Source organism: Gigantopelta aegis, chromosome 3, assembly GCF_016097555.1.
Source record: "Gigantopelta aegis isolate Gae_Host chromosome 3, Gae_host_genome, whole genome shotgun sequence".
NCBI classification, from domain to species: Eukaryota; Metazoa; Mollusca; class Gastropoda; order Neomphalida; family Peltospiridae; genus Gigantopelta; species Gigantopelta aegis.
In genome coordinates this window covers 20,201,141-20,223,114 of record NC_054701.1, presented here as the reverse complement: position 1 = coordinate 20,223,114, position 21,974 = coordinate 20,201,141, and the positions used below count along the sequence as shown (strand labels likewise).

Here is a 21,974-nt window from a genome sequence, read left to right as displayed (position 1 = left end):
GTCCCTCATTCACCAACAGTTAATCAATACAGAAAGAGTCCTGCCCTAAAATCTTTTGAAGTACAATTATCCAACTGAGCTGGCAATAGATCTGTTTAACCTGTTGAATTGAAATGTACAATTTATTGACCTGGACAACTCGGGCGTAAATTAATCTGAGATCTACCTACAGGTGTAAAATGGTGCAGACCTTTGCCATACGATGTTCAGATGTTTAAATTGCTGTTCGTTTTGTGTGTGTCTTCTCTCACAGTTGACAGCACTTGGTGACATCTACCCGTAATGATTCCCATCAGGTGATTACGCTTGCTCACCTGGAAAATTACCTGTACACAACATAACACAAAGACGTCCGAGAAGAAAAGAGGTGATATCTTAGTGACAATTACAGGTAATGTGACACAAAGCCATCATAACATAAAAGCCATGATATCGTCATTAGACATGTATGTATTGAATCATATTTCAACAGTGATTTACGTCATTGGCAGGGAGCTTGGTTAAACATTGGTTTCGTTTAACAATGCCATTAGAGCACATTTATTAAATAATTGGCGCATAGCTATCTAGCCAGGTTTACTGGGTGTGTTTGTTTGTGGGTTGTCCTTTTCAGGGTATGTTGCCCCCATGAAGGCAAAGAAAGAAAGAAAGAAATGTTTTATTTAACAACGCACTCAACATATTTTATGTACGGTTATATGGCGTCAAACATATTGTTAAGGACGACATAGATATTGAGAGAGGAAACCTGCTGTCACCACTTCATGGGCTACTCTTTTTTCGATTAGCAGCAAGGGTTCTTTTATATGCACCATCCCACAGACAGGGTAGCACATACCACAGCCTTTCATGTGCCAGTCGTGGTGCACTGGCTGGAGCGAGAAATAGCTGAATGGGCCCACTGATGGGGATCGATCCCAAACTGACTGTGCATCAAGCAAGCGCTTTGCCACTGGGCTACATGTTCATGAAGGCAAAGATGCATTAAAAAAATCCATGGGCCTACTGATATTAATAAAAGTGCTATAGCCACTAATGTTATATAGCAGAAATAATTGTGGTATGTGACCACATCAGTGGACTGATTCAGTTATTTTTCATCACACAGTTCTACAACTCTACAACTGGTGGGGTGAAATGTGCTATAATCTCGTCAGGAAAATGCAATGTTCATCAAATACAGAATGTAGTTAAATTTAGAGAAAATATTTTATAATAAATTTCATAATAAATTTAACAAAATGCTAATTAGAAAATAATGAGACTTTGTTTTGCTTGGCCAAGAATAAGCATTATGGTTATGGAAGGAAAACGTCCCTCATTTATCTGACAGAACACAAAATAGCTGAAAAGAAGAAAGATGAGAGCTTTGTGTATGGAATTTAACTTTATTTAGATGAAATTAGCAGGTGAGATGTAACTCGGGCTTGCATTTAAAGCTGAGTATACTGAAAATACCGCTTGGTATCAGTATTGTATTGTTACCGAATACCACACCGATACTGAGGTAAATCACCCCCAAAATACCGATACTGATCCTGAAATTTCAATACCACCCAGCTCTAAAGCCGTGCAGTCTTGAGTTTGGTATATATTTAATATTGATTAATTTAGGATACTATAGATCACCTGGCTTGTTTGTTTCCCAGCATGCCCCTCTCTTCAGTTTGTTCGCTGTTATCTCCACTCTATATCACATAAAACTATTTGTTAGCCATTAAATCACTCTTAGTGAGAAGATCTGTAGACTTTTAAACAGTCCAGTAAAAATGGTGAAGCAACTTGTCTGTTGAATCAGGACAGTCAATGATATCCATTGACAGTGAAAATACGAGTTTATTAAAACTGAAGATATGTAAAACATTCAATATCCAATGATTAATAAATCAATACAGTAGCGGATCCAGGGGGGGTCCAGGGGTCCGTTCCCCCCCCCCCCCCCTGCCCTTTTTGTAAATTTGAGCATGATGTGTTCAGCTGTAAGAGGCACGCTGTGTAAAAGGAAAGAAGAGTCATCACATTTGGACCCCACACCCCTTCAGAAAACCTGCATCCGTACCTGCAATGTGCTCATTAAACAAAACAAAGTTCTAGTAAAAAAATTTACATGGGAAAGTGAAATTGTTATGTAACTTTTATTTAGTTACACATTTTAAAATCTAATTTGCCCAGCTGCTAACAGTAGCAAATATTACTGCTATACCCAGGGCCCAATTTCACAAAACACCATAAGCCTAGTTTTGCACTTAAATGTAAATCTATGACTAAACTAGTTCTTTTTACCACTAACAGTACAACAAATATAGTTTCAAGTACACCTATTTCATTTTCTTTCATCCTTAAAATGCTCAATCTTCATAATGATGTAATTTTCTGCGTGAAATAGATGTCAAACACGTGCAAACGTATGACCAGTTCAACTGCTAGTCGCAGACGTAAACTTAACAATGTTTTGTGAATTTGGCTCCAGGAGTGGCCTTTATAATAGATGCATGTGTCATTCATAATTATACACTGGCGTAGGAAGTGTGTGTGTGTGTGTGTGTGTGTGGGGGGGGGGGGGGGGGGTTAAGGGGTATGTGCCCTCTCTTTTCAGGTATTTTGCTTTATATTTGCTTTATAATAGTGTAAAAGTGTTTAAATATAAAAGTGTGCCCCCCCCCCCCCCCCCCCCCCCCCCCCCCCCCCCCCCCTCAACACTTTTTGGCACCTTCCTATGCCACTGTTATATTAGTGAAAGATAGGGACCAGTTTATATGTTACAATGTTCAAAACCAATCTTTTTGTGAACTTTGCTGGATGACAGCTAGTTACCAAACAAAGTGCTGAAATGTCACACATCATAATACAGAAACTTTCTTCTTTATTACATGTACCGGTATAATAAAAAATTATTTACAAAATAAATTGAAAAAACTATAATCTCAATCACATTTTCCTGTTAAGCTATGCAGACACGAACTGTATCCCAACATGCATGACTACATCTTTTCTGATTTTTCAGTGGATGCCTTTTTATTGTCATGTTGTCAGGGTATACACGGTTCTTTTCTTTCTCTCTTTGAATTAGAGGGTTTTGATATCATTCGGGATCAGAAAGTTAACATGAATATTTCCGGATGGTTTTTGTGCTCGGTGAAACGAAGTGTAAATGTACAAAGTACAAATGTCATGATGGAGACCTGTGTAATGAAACCCTTTTTATTTAGGTAGAGTTATCTCCTCTTGTGCTTGCAGAAAATGAAAACTACTAGTATTTTAAAATAATTTTGAAATAAATTGGCTTATCCATTTTATTATTTTGTAGCTTGTGATTGTTATAATGTTTATACTTTCTTTTCAGTGGTGTAGGATTGTGGGTATGGAAATAACTGGGTGGTGGTGCTGGCAGGCAACTGTATTTGTATATGACTTATCCTTAATTGGGGTTTTCTTTTGCTTCAAATACTAGCAACCCATAAAAGTAATTTTCAGGTATTTACATACGTTTCCATTCAGTTGACATGGTTGGATATATTACAGTACCATATATACATTTTAATTTATTTTCAATCTCTCTCTGCCAGAAATCGGCCTCAGTGGCGTCTTGGTTAGGCCATTGGTCTACAGGCTGGTAGGTACTGGGTTCGGATCCCAGTCGAGGCATGGGATTTTTAATCCAGATACCGACTCCAAACCCTGAGTGAGTGCTCCGCAAGGCTCATTGGGTAGGTGTAAACCACTTGCACCGACCAGTGATCCATAACTGGTTCAACAAAGGCCATGGTTTGTGCTATCCTGCCTGTGGGAAGCGCAAATAAAAGATCCCATGTAGTGGCGACAGCAGGTTTCCTCTCAAAATTTGTGTGGTCCGTAACCATATGTCGGACACCATATAACCATAAATAAAATGTTGAGTGCATCGTTAAATAAAACATTTCTTTCTTTCTTTCTTTCTCTGTCAGAAGTGCTGGGTTGTATGGTCAAACCCCCTTAGGGGACCAATTATCTAAAAAAAAAAAAAATTCTTCTGTACCATCTAGTTCCACATATATCAAAGGCCATGACATGTGCTATCTTGCATGTTGAACAGTGCATATAAAATATCCCTATGAAAAAATTTAGCATTTCCTCAAAGACTGTGTTTAAATTATTAAATGTTTGACATCCATTATCAATAATTGGTTTAATGTTTTTTACTGGCAGTGTTAAATAAAACAAATTTTCACTTTAGTTTTAGTCTGAATTAAACTTTTTTTTTTTTTTTACCTGTTTTTACTAAGCACACAAACTGCACATTTTTTTGCCACATCTTTACCACATACATGTACATGTATACCAGTAGCATTTTTTTCTTTTCTTTTTTTTTAGATGTTTGAAGAGATTCTTATGTCACAGGGGGGGAAAAAAGTCAACACAATTTATAATTTTCTTGTTTGTCTACATTCAATGGTGCTATCACATAATATCACAAATGGTGACAGCCATGTTCTATTAGTCCAGAAGATAATTTATTTCTTCTGACCCTCAAATCCCGTCTTATTTATTTTGCAACATTTTATCGTGCCTGTACAGTGCGAGTATTGTAGAGTGTTGTAGCCTCAGCCTATATAATTCATCCATCTGACCCACTGGCTTTGATGTGCCGCCCTACATTAGGGGATGTCTGAACACTGTTTATGATCGGGCTGCTGGTGCTCCCTTGCACCTGCCAGTGCAGGCAGTCCCTCCTCTCCCCTCCCCCCCCCCCCCACCTTTCCTGTCATGGGCGGAGGAGCTGGCCAAGGCCGGATCTTGTGCCCACGACAGGCGTGCCCTACAACAGCTTGTTCTGAATGTGCACTAAAACCCTATGACCTGACCTGACCTGACTGTTTATGGGTCTGTCAGAGTTCTATACAGTTATGAAGTACAGTGCTCCAGTGTCGCTTGGTAAAATACTGGCTTCTGAAAACTGTGGGCCGATAGTTTATGTTTGTGTGTTATTCACGCAAGTGTAAATATGTGTAGCCCATTTTTCATTGATGTAGTAAATTTAGAACATCAGTTATGTAGCAATAGTGAAGTGTGTCATTAAATAAAAAATGTCTTTTTTTTTTTCTTTTTTTTTTCTTTTACATAATCATGACAGGTTATTCAAAAACAAAATGGGTAACATGAATTTTTGTGTGACCCACAAATGGGTTATGCTTGTCAACTCTCAATTCTCAGAGGCCGACAGTGTTTGTTTAATGACACCCCAGCACATTGATTAATAAATGGCTATTTAATATATTGCATATACTGTTCACATTTACCATTACCAGTATATCAAAAGCTGTGGTATGTGATGTATTGTCATATAAAAGATCTCTTGCTGCTAATGGAAAAATGTAGCAGATTCCCTCTAATTCTGATGATGGTTTGCCCCTATCCCTCTCCAAAACAAAATATTTGTAGTCATTTATAAGTAACTTTTGATCAAATCTGTCAAGAGCCATTATAACGATCCATTATACCGGTATTAAAGGTGCTATCTCAGTGTTATCCAATGACAGCTATTGCAAATCATTGTTGTTGTGTGTTTTTTTTGTGTTTTTTTATAAAATTTTGATTTGACATTTAAAGAAGACACCTTTAACAATATGCCCATAAATGATTATAGGAAATAATTTTATCTACTGGTAGAAAATACTTTTTTATTGGAGAATCTTTATCACAGCTCACATTATATAGCACCTTGAAGTTGTTGCAAGATTGTGTAAATTTCTAACGTACTTATATTGAATTTATATTCAATTCATATGCTTGTCATAATTAATAATATATGCTGCAATTCAAAATAATCAGTTAACTTGCAGTTTTAAATTAAAAGTTTGTTTAAGGGTAAATGAAATTGACACATATCAACAAAATGTGTTATAGTCTGTTCCAATAAAGGTCATAAATCACCTGTTTACTGACACATTTAGTTTAATTTTAAGAGTAAACACTACCTTGTACATCAGTGAGAGCCCAAACAAGTAAATGCTAAAGTAAAGTATCATTGAATGGGTATTTACAAAATATTTACTTGTCAGTTTAATATGAAAGAAGTAATCGACAAAAATAATTTTTATTCTATTTCCGACAGTACTTTAGTCCTAATCAGTACTTAGAACAGCCGATGTAGTCACCCACTGAGCTAATTCCGACCCCTGCATAGGTACACTGGCTCCCCAACTCCTGAGCACCAAGCAAATGATAACACTATAGTTTACCTTCTAGTTTCCTAAAAATAGTTTATTTTGAGCAAGTAGGTTGGCCACTAGACACATTAACTTGACTGGAGTTAAAACACTGGTGGCATAATGGATCAGCTGTCAGTGAGGTACTGTAGGTACATGTATATGGTGGGCTCAGTTTGATGTCAGCACCAGCCCAGAATCATTTTCCATGACTCAGGGAAAAAAGAAAGTTTGCTTTGTCTAATGACACTACTAGAGAACATTGATTTATTAATCATCAGCTATTGGATGTCAAACATTTGGTACTTTTGACATATAGTCTTAGAGAGGAAACCCGCTACATTGTTCCATCAGTAGCAAAGTATCTTTTATATTTATTATTCCACAGACAGGATAGTACATACCATGGCCTTTGATATACCAGTCGTGGTGCACTGGTTAAATCGAGAAATAGCCCAATTGGCCCACCGATGGTGATTGATCCCAAGCCCAAGCGAGCGTTTTATCACTGTGCTACATCCTGTCCCCTCCATGACTCAGGAAGGTGGTTCATATCTTACTATGCACCTCGCACTGCACTGCATTGACCTGTCTCTCAATACACATCTAACCATTAACCTCTTCCATGGCCTGGGGTTGGGATCTAGCTTAGTAGGTAGAACACTTACCTGATGTCATTTCATCATAAGATCAAATCACCTCAATAGATTCATTCTCTGTTTTTTCCCCATTCCAACCAGTGCACTACAACTGGTATATCAAATGCCAAGATATGTACTGTCCTAACTGTGCGAAAGCTAGTACATATAAAAGATCCCTTGAAGCTAATAGAAAAAGTAGCAGATTTCCTCTACGACAAAAATACACATTGGCTGTTGGCGAGTCTAGTGGTATCGTAAAACAAAATAAACTTTTTAAGTTTCTTCCATGGACTGAGGTGTCTGTCCAAAACAACCTGCTTTCCTTATTCAGATATTTGGACAAAAATAAAATGAATGAAATGAATTTATTAATTATTAATGTAAAAGGGACATCTCTGTGAATTTATAATGAACAATTCACAGAAACCCCTGATTCAGCAAATAGTTAACTCTTGAGTATGAAGTTCTCTACTGTAAATACAGACATTGTGCAGACTAGCCCAACTTGAACGAGAGAGCACTGCACCACAAAGTAAACACCTCTTGTTGACGGTATGTGGATTAAACAGACCTATCAACCACAGCACTGAGAGTTTATTGACAGAGGGGGAAGGGTCATGTTGCCACAATTAGATTATCACCCAAAGCTGCATTTGCTGTTTCGTTTATAGACTTTTGGTGAAATTTGTATTCTTTAACTATTTTGTTAACTTTACACAGTCTATAAACATAAAACTGTTGTAAGGCCAGTGTTTTATTTAGTGCTAGGTACAGTCATATATAAGAAAGACTATCATAATTTCATTCCAGGGGAGAACTTTCAAGTAAGGAGAGCAGTTTGCAAGGGTTCCTCCTGTTTTCCCTCACAACAAATCTTTATATAAAGTTAAAATTTGTTTTGTTTAACAACACTACTAGAGCACATTGATTTATTAATCATTGGCTATTGGATGTCAAATACTTGGTAATGTTTACATGTAGTCTTAGAGAGGAAACCTGCTACAAGGGATCTTTTATATGCACCATCCCACAGACAGTATAACACATACCACAGCCTTTGATATACCAGTTGTGCACTGGCTGGAATGAGAAATAGCCCAATGAGCCCACTGACGGGGACTGATCCCGTTTATATAAAACACAATTATTTTGTGTTATGAATATTAGGATTAGGGTTAAGTTTCATTATAAAATACCAATATAATTTTCATATATCGTAATCCATGCAAATTCAAAACTCCCAAGGAGGGAATGGGTGGAACTGTTTCCAAATTTATAAGTACAAAATTTACTTCATAAATATTTCTTGGTTAATGAGAAGATTCAATCATTGTTAAATTTTATACATCATTATACAATGTGTTATAAATAGAGATTATTATACGAACTCATGTGTCATACTGATTTAAGAAACAAGTGTCATGGTTTTTGTATTATAAATAGAGATTATTATACGAGCTCATGTGTCATACTGATTTAAGAAACAAGTGTCATGGTTTTTGTATTATAAATAGAGATTATTATACGAGCTCATGTGTCATACTGATTTAAGAAACAAGTGTCATGGTTTTTGTATTATAAATAGAGATTATTATACGAGCTCATGTGTCATACTGATTTTATGAAACAAGTGTCATGGTTTTTGTATTATAAATAGAGATTATTATACAAGCTCATGTGTCATACTGATTTTACGAAACAAGTGTCATGGTTTTTGTATTGCTCGAGTGAGAATCTTCACACAAGTTTTGTAAAATCAGTACAACTCACACGCAAGTGTAATAATTTCTTTATTATCCATATTGTTATTGATTTTTTAAATAAATAACAAAGACCGTCTCAAATGTTTCAGCCACAACTAGAATGAGACGACGAAATGACATTCATATTTTACATACAGTCTGAGCTGGGGAAGCAATGTCATGTTATGACGTCACTTCCAAAAACTGCATCATTACACTTGTTATTACACGTGTGCTTCGTATGGTTTTTATTAACTCGGTTATGTTGAACCACTAACCATATGGATAGTAATATAAATATACAGAACTTCACATACGTTGTTTTTGCTTCCTATTTATTGCACAAGTTTATTTTGTGCAAGAATATATACCACAAGACCGCATAGTGGTTGAGTGGTATGTTCTTTCACAAAATAAACGAGTGCAATAAATAGGAAGCGAAAATAACGTATGTGAAGTTCTGTAGTTATTACATACCTTCTTTTATGTTTTACAAAAACGGTTTTTAATTTAACATCATAACTACACTTTGTTAAATCTATGATCAAAACTCCTTTCATGGATTCATTTGACGTCAAGAATCATACTCTGCGGCAGCCTTGTGTAATGTTTCAAATACGATATGACGTCATTTGTAAATCATATATGACGTAAGTAAATAAAAGGCACTAACTACAGTAAAAAGAAAAAGGGAATTCCCCCATTTAAAAGTTCCTGTCCAGATTGCACATATGTGCAATATAGGATAAATTTATTACACGGTTTCAAAAGGCCTTTATCACTATAGTAAGACTGAATAGATATGTAATAAAAAAGATGACAGTGAGGGATCTTATTTATAAGATCTTCATGACAATGTAAAATGTATGGCCGTCAGCTGAGCAAACACTAAGTGTAACAGATACGTTGCCAAGGAAGAGTAAATAATCTTGCTCAACTTAGGTAACAATATTTTTTGTGCTCCTGTAGACAGTACCGTATTTCTTGGCCTTTAAGCCACTACCTTTTTTACTGTCAATTGCAAGGTGCTGTTTATAAAATGGTGCACTTTATTTAAGAATTTTACGGTAACTGCAGTGTGTATAAACCACACTTTTTTAAATTCTTATAATGATAGTATCGCATACCAAATGACTGTTTATTAATTAAGCAGGGTCTGAAGTATTACTATGGAATGGCTGTTTATTGTCTTGTCGGGCTAGAAACAATACAACACTTGTGTATTGTTATACTTACAGTGTGACTGTCAAAAACGCCCCAGCTGGTTAAGAAGGTACTGGATGGTGAATTAATATGGGAAGGTTTTAAAGGATGCATAAATCTTCAAGGCTTGCGAGCTCGAATGTCATCTAGCCCCATTCTGTTTTTCTTATATGTGAGAATATGACTATAAACTGTTATGTCTGAAATTTCAGAACACTTAAAGGGTCATTAACTAGTGTGTCTAAGTTACACATAATTTCTTAAATCTGATGCCACAGATTTCTAACTTTATTATTTTGGAGTTCACTCACATTCATCTTTTATTTTTTCGACTGGTGCAAAGGAATCCGATATCCTGTATGAAACGCACACACAGTAAGCCAATTTTGAATAGAGGGATGTTTTTTTTTTTTTTTTTTTTTTTTTTTTTTTTTCTTGAAGCATTTATTCTAGTCACTAAACTCAAATAGAATCAAACCAAAGGTCTGATTTAGACAAATGTATTTAAGGCACAGTTGTTGACAAGCATTTAGTTGTTGAAAACTGGCCAACTGTTATACTGAGTACTGTCTAGCCAAACCCAGCATATGAACAGACAGGGCCAGTGGTTTTAATGCTTAGTTCACATGGGTTATATCATGGTATCATCGTCACTATGTGTTATGTTAAACCAGTCTTCCTTGACTTGTATATATATAAATCTGTGGTATGTGTTGTCCTGTCTTGGAAATTATGTTTACTCATAAAAAACATTGATATTCTGAAAGAATAGCCTATATGGTTACAGCAGGTTTCATCTTTATCACTAAATCTTGTGCTCAGTCACCTGTACTTTGCTACGACGCCAACATCTCCTGCCTCTACTCCGGGAATCTTCAGGCTCGCCAAAGTAGACACCAACCTCCATTTTCTTTTTTTGGGCTTAGTTGGACTTTAAAATTTTTTCGGCCACGGCTCAAAATTCTTATGTTTATTTTTTTATAAATAGTCCAACGCATTTTACTTTGGTGCCCGATCAATTGCTCAAATCACCTTAAAACCTTTTAGGTCGAGCAGTCAAAAACTTTTGGTTTTAAATTCTTAGTCCGGACATGTGTAGAAGTGTAGAATGTCGTTAGGATTTTAGGACTTAGGTCTTTGACCGACCACTAAATTTTTTATTCCAAATTCCGCCCACCTCAAACGTACCCCTCCCCCCTCCTGGCCCAGACTTAGTCACTGGCGAAAGTCAGAGATTAAGCCCGTGACAGGCGTGCGTGAAACCTTCGTGGTATATACGCACGTGTAAAACTTTTACTCACTCACTCAGTCACCTGTATCTGAAACCTAACCATTGCTGATTAAACAATAGGCTGAGCTGTTATGAAACAAACTTTCCTTTCTTCTAATTTCTTTTCATCATGCATATATACTAAGCAATAAAAGAAACTCTAGGTGCAAAATAATCAGAAAATGGGTTTATTTAGGCAGTGATTTGAACTAGAAGAACACTAAAATTGTGTGATATTGTGATTTCTCAAGCTAACAGACGTCTATAAGAAGAGGGTCCTGTTTTAATGAATTTCATTTACTCAGTGCAGAGGGGCGGGACATAGCCCAGTAGTAAAGTGTTTGCTTGATGCACGCTTCGTCTGGGATCGATCCCTATCGCTGGGCCCATTGGGCTATTTCTCATCACATTCACTGATCCCATTGGTATATCACAGGCCGTGGGATGGTGCATATAAAAAATTCCTTGCTACTAATGGAAAAATGTAACGTGATTCCTCTAAGACTATATGTCAAAATTACCAAATGTTTGACATCCAGTAGCCAATGATTAATAAATCAATGTGCTCTAGTGGAGTCGTTAAAACAAACTTTTTACAAAGTGGGGATTATGTTCATTCCATTTGAATTTTCCCCGTGTTTCTTTTGTCTATTTTTAGAAGCTTACTTCATTTTAAATTCTCCCCACTGTAATTCAGTTTTCTGGGCTTAACTAACTGATGGCATCCTGGTTCATTGATTTCCATTGCTGTTTGAATATATCACTCAAACTGACCCATCGCCGGCAAGAGTCGGATTTATCACTTGCAGTTTAAATAGTCGCAGATTGCATCAGATAATGACCAAACACACAAAGGCCATTAATATGGGTTATTTGAAATGACAGTAAAAGAGAATGAAAATATTGTTCAATGGCACCTCAGCACATTGTGTAATGAGACAAAGAAAGCAATGGAAAGAAAGAAGCATTATTTAATGACACACTCAACACATTTTAATTAGTGTCAGACATATAATTAAGAAGGGGCGGGATGTAGCCCAGTGGTAAAGCACTCACTCGATGCATAGTCGGTCTGAGATCGATCCCTGTTGGTGGCCCATTGGGCTATTTCTCATTCCAGCCAGTGCACTTGTATATCAAAGGTCATGGTATGTGTTATCCTGTCTGTGACTAATGTATATATAAAAGATCCCTTGCTGCTAATGAAAAAATGTAGTGGGTTTATTCTTAAGACTGTGTCACAGTTATGAAAACACAGTACCTACCAGCCATATTTCCGACGGCTTAACCATAACGCCACCGAGGCCGGTATTTGGCCATTAAAATTCACTACAGAATTGATGTTGGTACTGAGAAGCAAACCCAGAACCCTACATCTTTAAAGCAGATGGGATGGGATGAGAACTCTATTTACGTGCCCATATCCACAAAGGTTCAGGCACGCCCACCCTGGACTTAGCCTCTGACTTCGCCAGTGACCAATTCCAGGGCAGGAGGGGCTTTAAAGCAGATGGTATAACCAACAGACGACTGAGACCAGTGGTGATACAGGTGTAAGTCATTTGAAACAGATTTCACTCCTCAGGTATGTGTTACCTGGATTAACCTGCCACCTTACACATTGTGCTCTTTGATCTTAATCTGCTGTAATCCTGAGTTGAAAGATCCACTCCTTCATTCAACATTACTCAACAATGGTGGACACACTGTAAACCCTATTAAAGCTCGTAGAGGCCAACACTGAAAATAATATTCCTCTATAACAACATATACACTGGCTTATGTTGGCCTCGGTGGTGTAGGAGTTAGGTCATCAAATATAAGGCTGGTAGGTACTGGGTTCACATCTTGGTACCGGCTCCCACCCAGAGCAAGTTTAACAACTCAGTGGGTAGGTGTAAGACCACTACACTGACTTCTCTCTTACCAACCACTAATAATATAATTAACCATTAACCCACAGTTCTGGACAGACAAGCCAGATAGCTGAGGTGTGTGTCCAGGACAGTGTGCTTTAACTTTAATTGGATATTAGCACTAAAATAAATATAAATGAATTGATGAAAATGTAGAGGCCAAGACTGAAAGTAATATTGCTATAAACCAAGAATATAAACCGGCTTATACCATTTTATTTGTTTTCAGATCTAGCTTCAGATGAACCTACTTATTTTATTGCAAGTCTCATGACAAAGTGAACTATATTCCTGTCCAAGATTATACTGTCAGTTGTAATGGCTTGGCATGTACAGAAGCAATAACATTCAGATAAAACTTGGTTAATGGGACTAAATATGGATGTCTATGTTAGTATTCTACTTTGTTGAATCGATCTGTGATGCTATCTTTTTTTTCTTTCTTTTAGTGGTAATACAATTACTGCCAGTCTGCTTATTGGTTATTTTAATAATTAAGGCTTCATCATGAAGTTCATGTAATGGGTGGCTTTAAAAAACAAAACCCCACAAATGACATAATTTTAAATGCAACAGTTATTTTTGGCCAATTAAACATATAGGGATTTTTATATTTATTTTCCAATGATACTTATTTTCAGTAGGTTGTGATTTTCATATATTGGCATAGACATAAGTAGTCCTGTAGCTAGTGGGAAGGAAATAGGGGTTGACGATGACTATAAGTGGGGGTTGGGGAGGACTACAAGTGGGGGTTGACGATGACTACAAGTGGGGGTTGGTGAGGACTACAAGTGGGTTGGGGAGGACTACAAGTGAGGGTTGGTGAGGACTACAAGTGGAGGTTGGTGAGGACTACAAGTGGGTTGGGGAGGACTACAAGTGGGGGTTGGTGAGGACTACAAGTGGGTTGGGGAGGACTACAAGTGGGGGTTGGTGAGGACTACAAGTGGGTTGGGGAGGACTACAAGTGGGTTGGGGAGGACTACAAGTGGGTTGGGGAGGACTACAAGTGGGGGTTGGTGAGGACTACAAGTGGGGGTTGGTGAGGACTACAAGTGGGTTGGGGAGGACTACAAGTGGGGGTTGGGGAGGACTACAAGTGGGTTGGGGAGGACTACAAGTGGGTTGGGGAGGACTACAAGTGGGGGTTGGTGAGGACTACAAGTGGGTTGGGGAGGACTACAAGTGGGTTGGTGAGGACTACAAGTGGGGGTTGGTGAGGACTACAAGTGGGTTGGGGAGGACTACAAGTGGGGGTTGGTGAGGACTACAAGTGGGTTGGGGAGGACTACAAGTGGGGGTTGGTGAGGACTACAAGTGGGTTGGGGAGGACTACAAGTGGGGGTTGGTGAGGACTACAAGTGGGTTGGGGAGGACTACAAGTGGGGGTTGGGGAGGACTACAAGTGGGTTGGGGAGGACTACAAGTGGGTTGGTGAGGACTACAAGTGGGGGTTGGTGAGGACTACAAGTGGGTTGGGGAGGACTACAAGTGGGTTGGTGAGGACTACAAGTGGGGGTTGGTGAGGACTACAAGTGGGTTGGGGAGGACTACAAGTGGGGGTTGGTGAGGACTACAAGTGGGTTGGTGAGGACTACAAGTGGGGGTTGGTGAGGACTACAAGTGGGTTGGTGAGGACTACAAGTGGGTTGGGGAGGACTACAAGTGGGGATTGGTGAGGACTACAAGTGGGTTGGTGAGGACTACAAGTGGGGGTTGACAATGACTACAAGTGGGGGTTGGTGAGGACTACAAGTGGGTTGGTGAGGACTACAAGTGAGGGTTGGCAAGGACTACTAGTGGGGGTTGGCGAGGACTACAAGTGGAGGTTGGTGAGGACTACAAGTGGGGGTTGGGGAGGACTACAAGTGGGGTTTGGGAGGTTGGGGAGGACTACAAGTGGGGGTTGGGGAGGACTACAAATGGGTTTTTTGTTGAGGACTACAAATGACCATTTTTCAGACTGGATTTTAATCAATAAGAAATTGAATTGCCAAAAATAGCTTATTTTTAATATGTTATCCCACTTTTGTAATTTTGACATGTATTGCAAGTTATGACTCATTTTGTTGTTGATCAGTCCAATTTTTCAGACTATATACAAATAACAAAACTAATTGCTGTAACATTTGTAGAAATGTTTGTGTGAAAATGTTGACCCTGTCGGGCCATGAAGCAATAGTTACCTATTTACCTATAACCTGGACACAGGACTAATTATTAAATATAAAATGTATTAACATGAGAAGTAATGTAATGTTGACCCTGTCGGGCCATGAAGCAATAGTTACCTATAACCTGGACACAGGGACTAATTATTAAATATAAAATGTATTAACATGAGAAGTAATGTAATTGTATCTCCACTTTCCAATTATGCTTCAAATACTTACTAGCAGCTGTGTGTTTACACTGATTACAACTGTCACTTAAACCAACCAAGGTGGTCATTAGACACCAACCAATGAGATCACAGTTGACACTAAAACTATAAGACCAACCAATGAGATTATAATTAACAAAAACATACCACAAACACCAACCAATGACATTTCAGTTAACAAAATCAATTGCAGCGTTAAAGAATTGGGTCCACTTTGCAGTTTTTATACCACACACACACATTTGACCTTCTACATAAGTCAAGTACAGTTCAAATGTTTGTGCATTTATCGTAGATCTTGTGTTTATTGAGAAGTTTGTTCAGCAATTTAGATGTCTTTGTGCTGGTAAGGCACTGCCAGTATGGGAGATTTTCTTCTCTGTGTGCATTTGTTTGCCTGGCTAAGGTGTCTTGGGAGGACATGCTTCTCCATGTCATGTTAATTATTAGCCTGTCTCCTTGGTATGAAAGGGGTTCAGGTGGATATCAAAGCACTTGTCGGCCCCTTGTAGTAAGACTTAGTTATGTGAATTGTTTAGTATATTGTATATTTACATGGAACATGTACACAGTACAAATATTTCTTTGCACTGATAGAATAAAAACATGCCCAGTCTGTCGTCTGATTCCCATACCCTGTGTAAAGTGTTGGGTGTTTGCCAGCATAATGCATATATATTAATGTAGTGCAGTATTTTCTCAGATCAGGATCACTGCCCCACTCCCCCACCCCAAACCATCCCTATTGATTTATTTGCATCCCAGGGCTAACTCTGGGTGAGAAGAAAATTTCGCCAAATTATGTTTCAGATTCTGTAACAAAATGTCAAAAATTGACAATTATTACATGTAATTTATTCGCCATGTAATTTGTTTTCTAAACAAGAAAATATATTTAATATTGAAGTTTAATCATAGAAATATATTATTAGTGGAAAACATTTTACAATGCAGCAAACTCAGGAATGTCCCTTTAAAAGAAAATTTACCAATTACTTTTAAAATTCACAACTGGTGAATTTGGTGATTGCCAGATCTAACCCTGCATCCCCTACTTTCGAGTAATCTCCAGTTGACTGGAAAGTCTGTCAAGAGAAATCCTTTTTATAACTGCTAATGTCCATAACTTCACATTATGACATCATCATTTTGCCTTTGTACATAAAAAATATCAGATATGTGAACATAATTTTGTATCAGCTTCCTTTTTGGTAGATGGTGAAGTTGTAGAAATTAAAACATGGTTGTGTCTTTTTTTTAAATTTGTTTCTCTCCAAATATCAAAGAAAATTTTCATTTGTGTCTGTTTTACATTGGAAAGTGTTTCTGTAATTTAACAGAATAGTTTATTATTACTATATGAATATTACTATATAAATAATGTCTTTGGCTATTTAAGGCTTTCTTCGAGTTGTATGAATGCATCAAGTGTTTGACTGTTTGTACCATCTAGTAAATGTAGGACATACAAAATATTTTCAAATATGTGATATTTGTTGTATGAAGTCAAAACAATGGTGCCACAATGTCCTGTTTGGTATCATGACAAATTTCAGAGATAACTAACATATCTAATTAGCTTGAACGAAATCTCTTCAAACAATAAAGTTTATCTGTGAAAGACATGTTTGAATAATTATTCACAACCCCCACAATTGACCACATTAAAACTATTGGTTTTACTAGTTTTCTGTTTTTTTTTATCATGTGCCTTGATTCTGACATAAAAGTTGAAATCGTGTCACCCATTAAGTATTTATATAAAATACAAAATGTATTCCAGGTGATATACTTCTTTTTAAATCGGGTTCACGTTCACATGCGTAGTTATTTGTTATTTCCTTATTTGTATGTGTGACCCTGTCATGACACATTTCTCAATTCATGCCATTATGTCAGTGTTTTTGGCCCCGGGATACTATCTTGTTTTTTCTCTCACCCCTAAATCAAATGGGTCACTGTCCGGTTCCGTGAGTGGACATTACCCTCCATAGCATGAACTGTAATGGTCAGACATACAATTAACAATGTCCATTCCGGGCTATTATGCTTACTGCCCATTGTGACAGTGCTAGACAGAGTTTGTATGGCTACAGGGTAAACTGTACACATTATTAGTCTGGTTACAATGGGAAAAAAAGAAAATGTGTTGAGACTGTCATCTTGAGCAATAGTGGTTGTAAACATGTCTACACAGGTGGAAGTACAGGTAATACAGGTAACACAGGTAAAATAGCCAGGTGGACACTCTGTTCTTAACATCCAATTGTACAGCTTAATTAAGCATGATGCATATCATGAATGATGTCATCAGGATGCGTCTCTGATGATGATGAATGCTTGACTTTCATGATGGTCAAGAAATGAGATCTTGGTTTGGTTTACACAGTGGAGATTCGGGTTAACGAGTCTGGACTGTAGGCGTCCAAGACACATGCATTGTTGGTATCAATGTGGGTCCCCGATTTCCAGGCTGGTTAATGATGGGTCCCAGTTCTTGAGGTTATCTGTGGGAGGCCGAGACCGTAAAGCACATCGCATTCTTCTTCTTTGTTTTCCCTGGCCAGACTGGCTGTCTGAGGTGGCTGCTGCTATCACTGTCGTAGAGAGGAAAACTGAAACATTTTCAAAAATTTACAATGGAATTTCGTCTCTTATGTGGATTTTTCCTGGTTTTAGTTGGGAACATTCAGGGTTTGCAACATTGTAAGTATGATGCACTCATCACAAGTGTAATATATTCATTTATAGGTAGCAATCTTGAAGATATTTTTATGTTTTTAGCCAATTCAGAATAACTGAGCATCCAAATTAATATTTTTGTAATGACCATCTATTCTTTGTAATCCTTTAGCTAATCACTAATCTGAATCACATAATGATGTCATATTGTCCATTTTAATATCAGAAGTGAGGGGCGCTAATCCAAACATATTAGGTGTTCAGCTGTATGTTTAAAGTGTTACGTATAGAATAACTAGTTGAATGACGAAGGATGATCCTGTGAAGGTAATAATGGGAGACAGATGAAGATATCTTTATCCTGTGAAGGTAATATTGGGAGCCAAACAAAGATATCTTTATCCTGTGAAGGTAATAATGGAAGCCAAATGAAGATATCTTTATCCTGTGACAGTAATAAAGGGAGCCAGATGAAGATATCTTTATCCTGTGAAGGTAATATTGGGATCCAAACAAAGATATCTTTATCCTGTGAAGGTAATATTGGGAGCCAAACAAAGATATCTTTATCCTGTGAAGGTAACAATGGAAGCCAAATGAAGATATCTTTATCCTGTGACAGTAATAAAGGGAGCCAGATGAAGATACATGTATCTTTATCCTGTGAAGGTAATATTGGGATCCAAACAACGATATCTTTATCCTGTGAAGGTAATACTGGGAGCCAAACAAAGATATCTTTATCCTGTGAAGGTAATATTGGGATCCAAACAAAGATATCTTTATCCTGTGAAGGTAATATTGGGATCCAAACAAAGATATCTTTATCCTGTGAAGGTAACAATGGAAGCCAAATGAAGATATCTTTATCCTGTGACAGTAATAAAGAGAGCCAGATGAAGATACATGTATCTTTATCCTGTGAAGGTAATATTGGGATCCAAACAAAGATATCTTTATCCTGTGAAGGTAATATTGGGAGCCAAACAAAGATATCTTTATCATGTGAAGGTAACAATGGAAGCCAAATGAAGATATCTTTATCCTGTGACAGTCTGTGACAGTAATAATGGGAGCAAGATGAAGATATCTTTATCCTGTGATGGTAATAATGGGAGCCAGACGAAGATATCTTTATCCTGTGATGGTAATAATGGGAGCCAGATGAAGATATCTTTATCCTGCGATGGTAATAATGGGAGCCAGATGAAGATATCTTTATCCTGTAATCCCTCAGAAATTGAGGGGGAAAAAACTATTGTTCCAGTTTATATGAACTGCTTTGTATGATTAATTATGTAAGTGAAGTGAACGGTTTTATGACATTTCCATGGATGTGATGTCCACGTGTCGTCACAAGACATAGCTTGCTAATAGCAGGATACGACTCACTTTATCCAGTCATCACAATCTGCTAATACAAACATTGGTTATAGAACAAACATATTAACAATATAGTGGCACTTATTTGTTTTATGAATGCAGCGGACAGTTTCCACGAACAGTGATAAACTGGCCTCGGTGGTGTCGTGGTTAGGCCATCGGACATAAGGCTGGTCGGTACAGGGTTTGTAGCCCAGTACCGGCTCCCACCCAGAGTGAGTTTTAGCCCAAATAGCTGAGGTGTGTGCCCAGGACAGCATGCTTGAAACATAATTGGATATAAGCATGAAAATAAGTTGAAATGAAATGCAACAGTGATCAACATTGTAGTGGTGTTTGATGATTTTAAATCAATAGATCATAGGATGATGTTATAATAATTATATTAAAGAGAGACTTCAGCTGTAATTGTTTAAATTCAGCAGATTTGAAGGTGGTTAAACAATATGACCAGGATTTCAATTAACCATACAGTTAATGCTAGGCAGTCATGGAAGATTGGTTGGAAAATAACTCAGCATGAACGTGTCCACTGGAGAGTATCAATTCTCTAGCCCTGTCCCATTAAACTTTACTGATGCTCGAATATTGAAACTGTTTGTCTGATGAACAAACTGGGCTTGAAATACTGTTTGTTTTGCAATTCAGATGAAGATTGATGTAAATGGCTTAAGTTAACCCAGTAACTATACTAAATATTCATTCTGTGTCTGATGAAACAAGATAAGACCCATTTCCTGACTGAGATATGGCTGCTTCTACACACTGATGTGTCTTCATTTAAATAATTTTGAATGGCTAATATGTCTGTGTTACATCTTGATTATGAGACTACTGTCAAAGCTGGGTGTTTAACATGTTGGAAGATTTGTGTAGCTTTGATAATAATAATAATAATATAATGGGTGTTTTTATTATTGTACAAAGAGCTCAGTTTTTATGGTGATGGTTTTAAACTTAACCATTATTAAAATATTTTAGGCTGTTCTATTAGAATTTGTCAGTTACTGACAAATATACACCAGGTACAGTGGATCTTAGGGGACTGTGTGCGCACGCACACGTGTGTGTGTGTGTGTGTGTGTGTGTGTGTGTGTGTGTGTGTGTGTGTGTGTGTGTGTGTGTGTTTTGAAGAGGCACCATTTGTCATGGCAAAATTGTCTTTGTAGATTGCAGTATTGCATTTTAGGGTATCTAATTTTCAAAAATATCCAAGTGACAGTTGATGCCTCCATATCCACCCCTCTAGAATTGTACCTTTTTTTTTTTAGTTTTCCTAGTCCTGTCAGTATTGCCTTATTAATCTGTCCCTGCCCCCTTCAATGTTTACCTTCTTACATCCTGTTCCTGTAGACCTATATAATGATATATAGCTTAGAATACAAAACTGACATACAGTGAAACCCCACCAAACCAGACCACCAGTAAATGGGAATTCCCACCAAACCAGACCACCAGTAAATGGGAATTCCCACCAAACCAGACCACCAGTAAATGGGAATTCCCTCAAAACCAGACCACCAGTAAATGGGAATTCCCACCAAACCAGACCACCAGTAAATGGGAATTCCCTCAAAACCAGACCACCAGTAAATGGGAATTCCCTCAAAACCAGACCACCAGTAAATGGGAATTCTCTCAAAACCAGACCACCAGTAAATGGGAATTCTCTCAAAACCAGACCACCAGTAAATGGGAATTCCCTCAAAACCAGACCACCAGTAAATGGGAATTCCCCCAAAACCAGACCACCAGTAAATGGGAATTCCCTCAAAACCAAACCACCAGTAAATGGGAATTCCCTCAAAACCAAACCACCAGTAAATGGGAATTCCCTTAAAAACAAAAAAAATTTCATGGTCCCATGTTAAATATCAGTACAGATCACAATCTCTTTAAACCATATACCCCTTGAAACTGGACATTTTACTTGCTCCTGTGGGTGTCTGGTTTAAAAAGGTTTCTCTGTGCTAGTAATTTAGTAATTAAATTTTTTACAGCTGTCAGTGACCACGTTACAACAGTTTAAAGGCCACAAAAGGATTAAAGCACACACACTTTGTCTCTTGACTCCAATCCAAAGCCTGAGCTCAATGACTTAATTACAGAGTCTTGTTAGCAGACACAATTACCACTACTAGCTGCTGGCGTTCAGCTAGATGGGAGTCGTTAGTAAAACAGTGTCATGAGGCTTGTCACTTTTATTACTGGTAGATAATGATGAAGTCATTTTTGTGCAGGATATGGAGAATCCACTTGTAGGAAGAATTGTAGGTGTGGAATAATTGTCTGAAGGCCAAAGGTCAAGATGTCTGGCAGAAATGGGTTAACTGAACAACTAGAGAAGAAAGTGAATAAAAACATAAATATTAGCATGATGAAGACATATGTTGGAGAGGGCCAATTAATATAAGGGTCTGCTTTTCGTTCCATCTGGAACACTCTGTTAGTTCGACCTAACCATTCGGTCAACATCGTGTAAGTATAACTGGGGACTTCGTTTTTGGTTCAAGCTTTTCGGTGTATTCGACCCTTCCGAGTTCGACCCAATGAGATTCTACTGTGT

The 21,974-nt window shown here is 37.7% G+C and overlaps 1 protein-coding gene across 2 annotated transcripts in view; it reads left to right on the top strand.

Annotated features, from left to right (window-relative positions):
- LOC121367666 (somatomedin-B and thrombospondin type-1 domain-containing protein-like) overlaps window positions 1–21,974 on the top strand; it is an 89,780-nt gene that overhangs the window by 29,625 nt on the left and 38,181 nt on the right. Inside the window, exon 1 of one of the 2 annotated variants that reach the window (XM_041491974.1) lies at window positions 17,869–18,049. The exons of the other annotated variant lie outside the window; for it this stretch is intronic. Coding sequence (XP_041347908.1) covers window positions 17,983–18,049 — 67 coding nt within the window. The 5' untranslated portion in view covers window positions 17,869–17,982. Of the gene's footprint in view, window positions 1–17,868; window positions 18,050–21,974 lie in introns of those variants that run through there. 2 annotated transcript variants of the gene reach the window in all.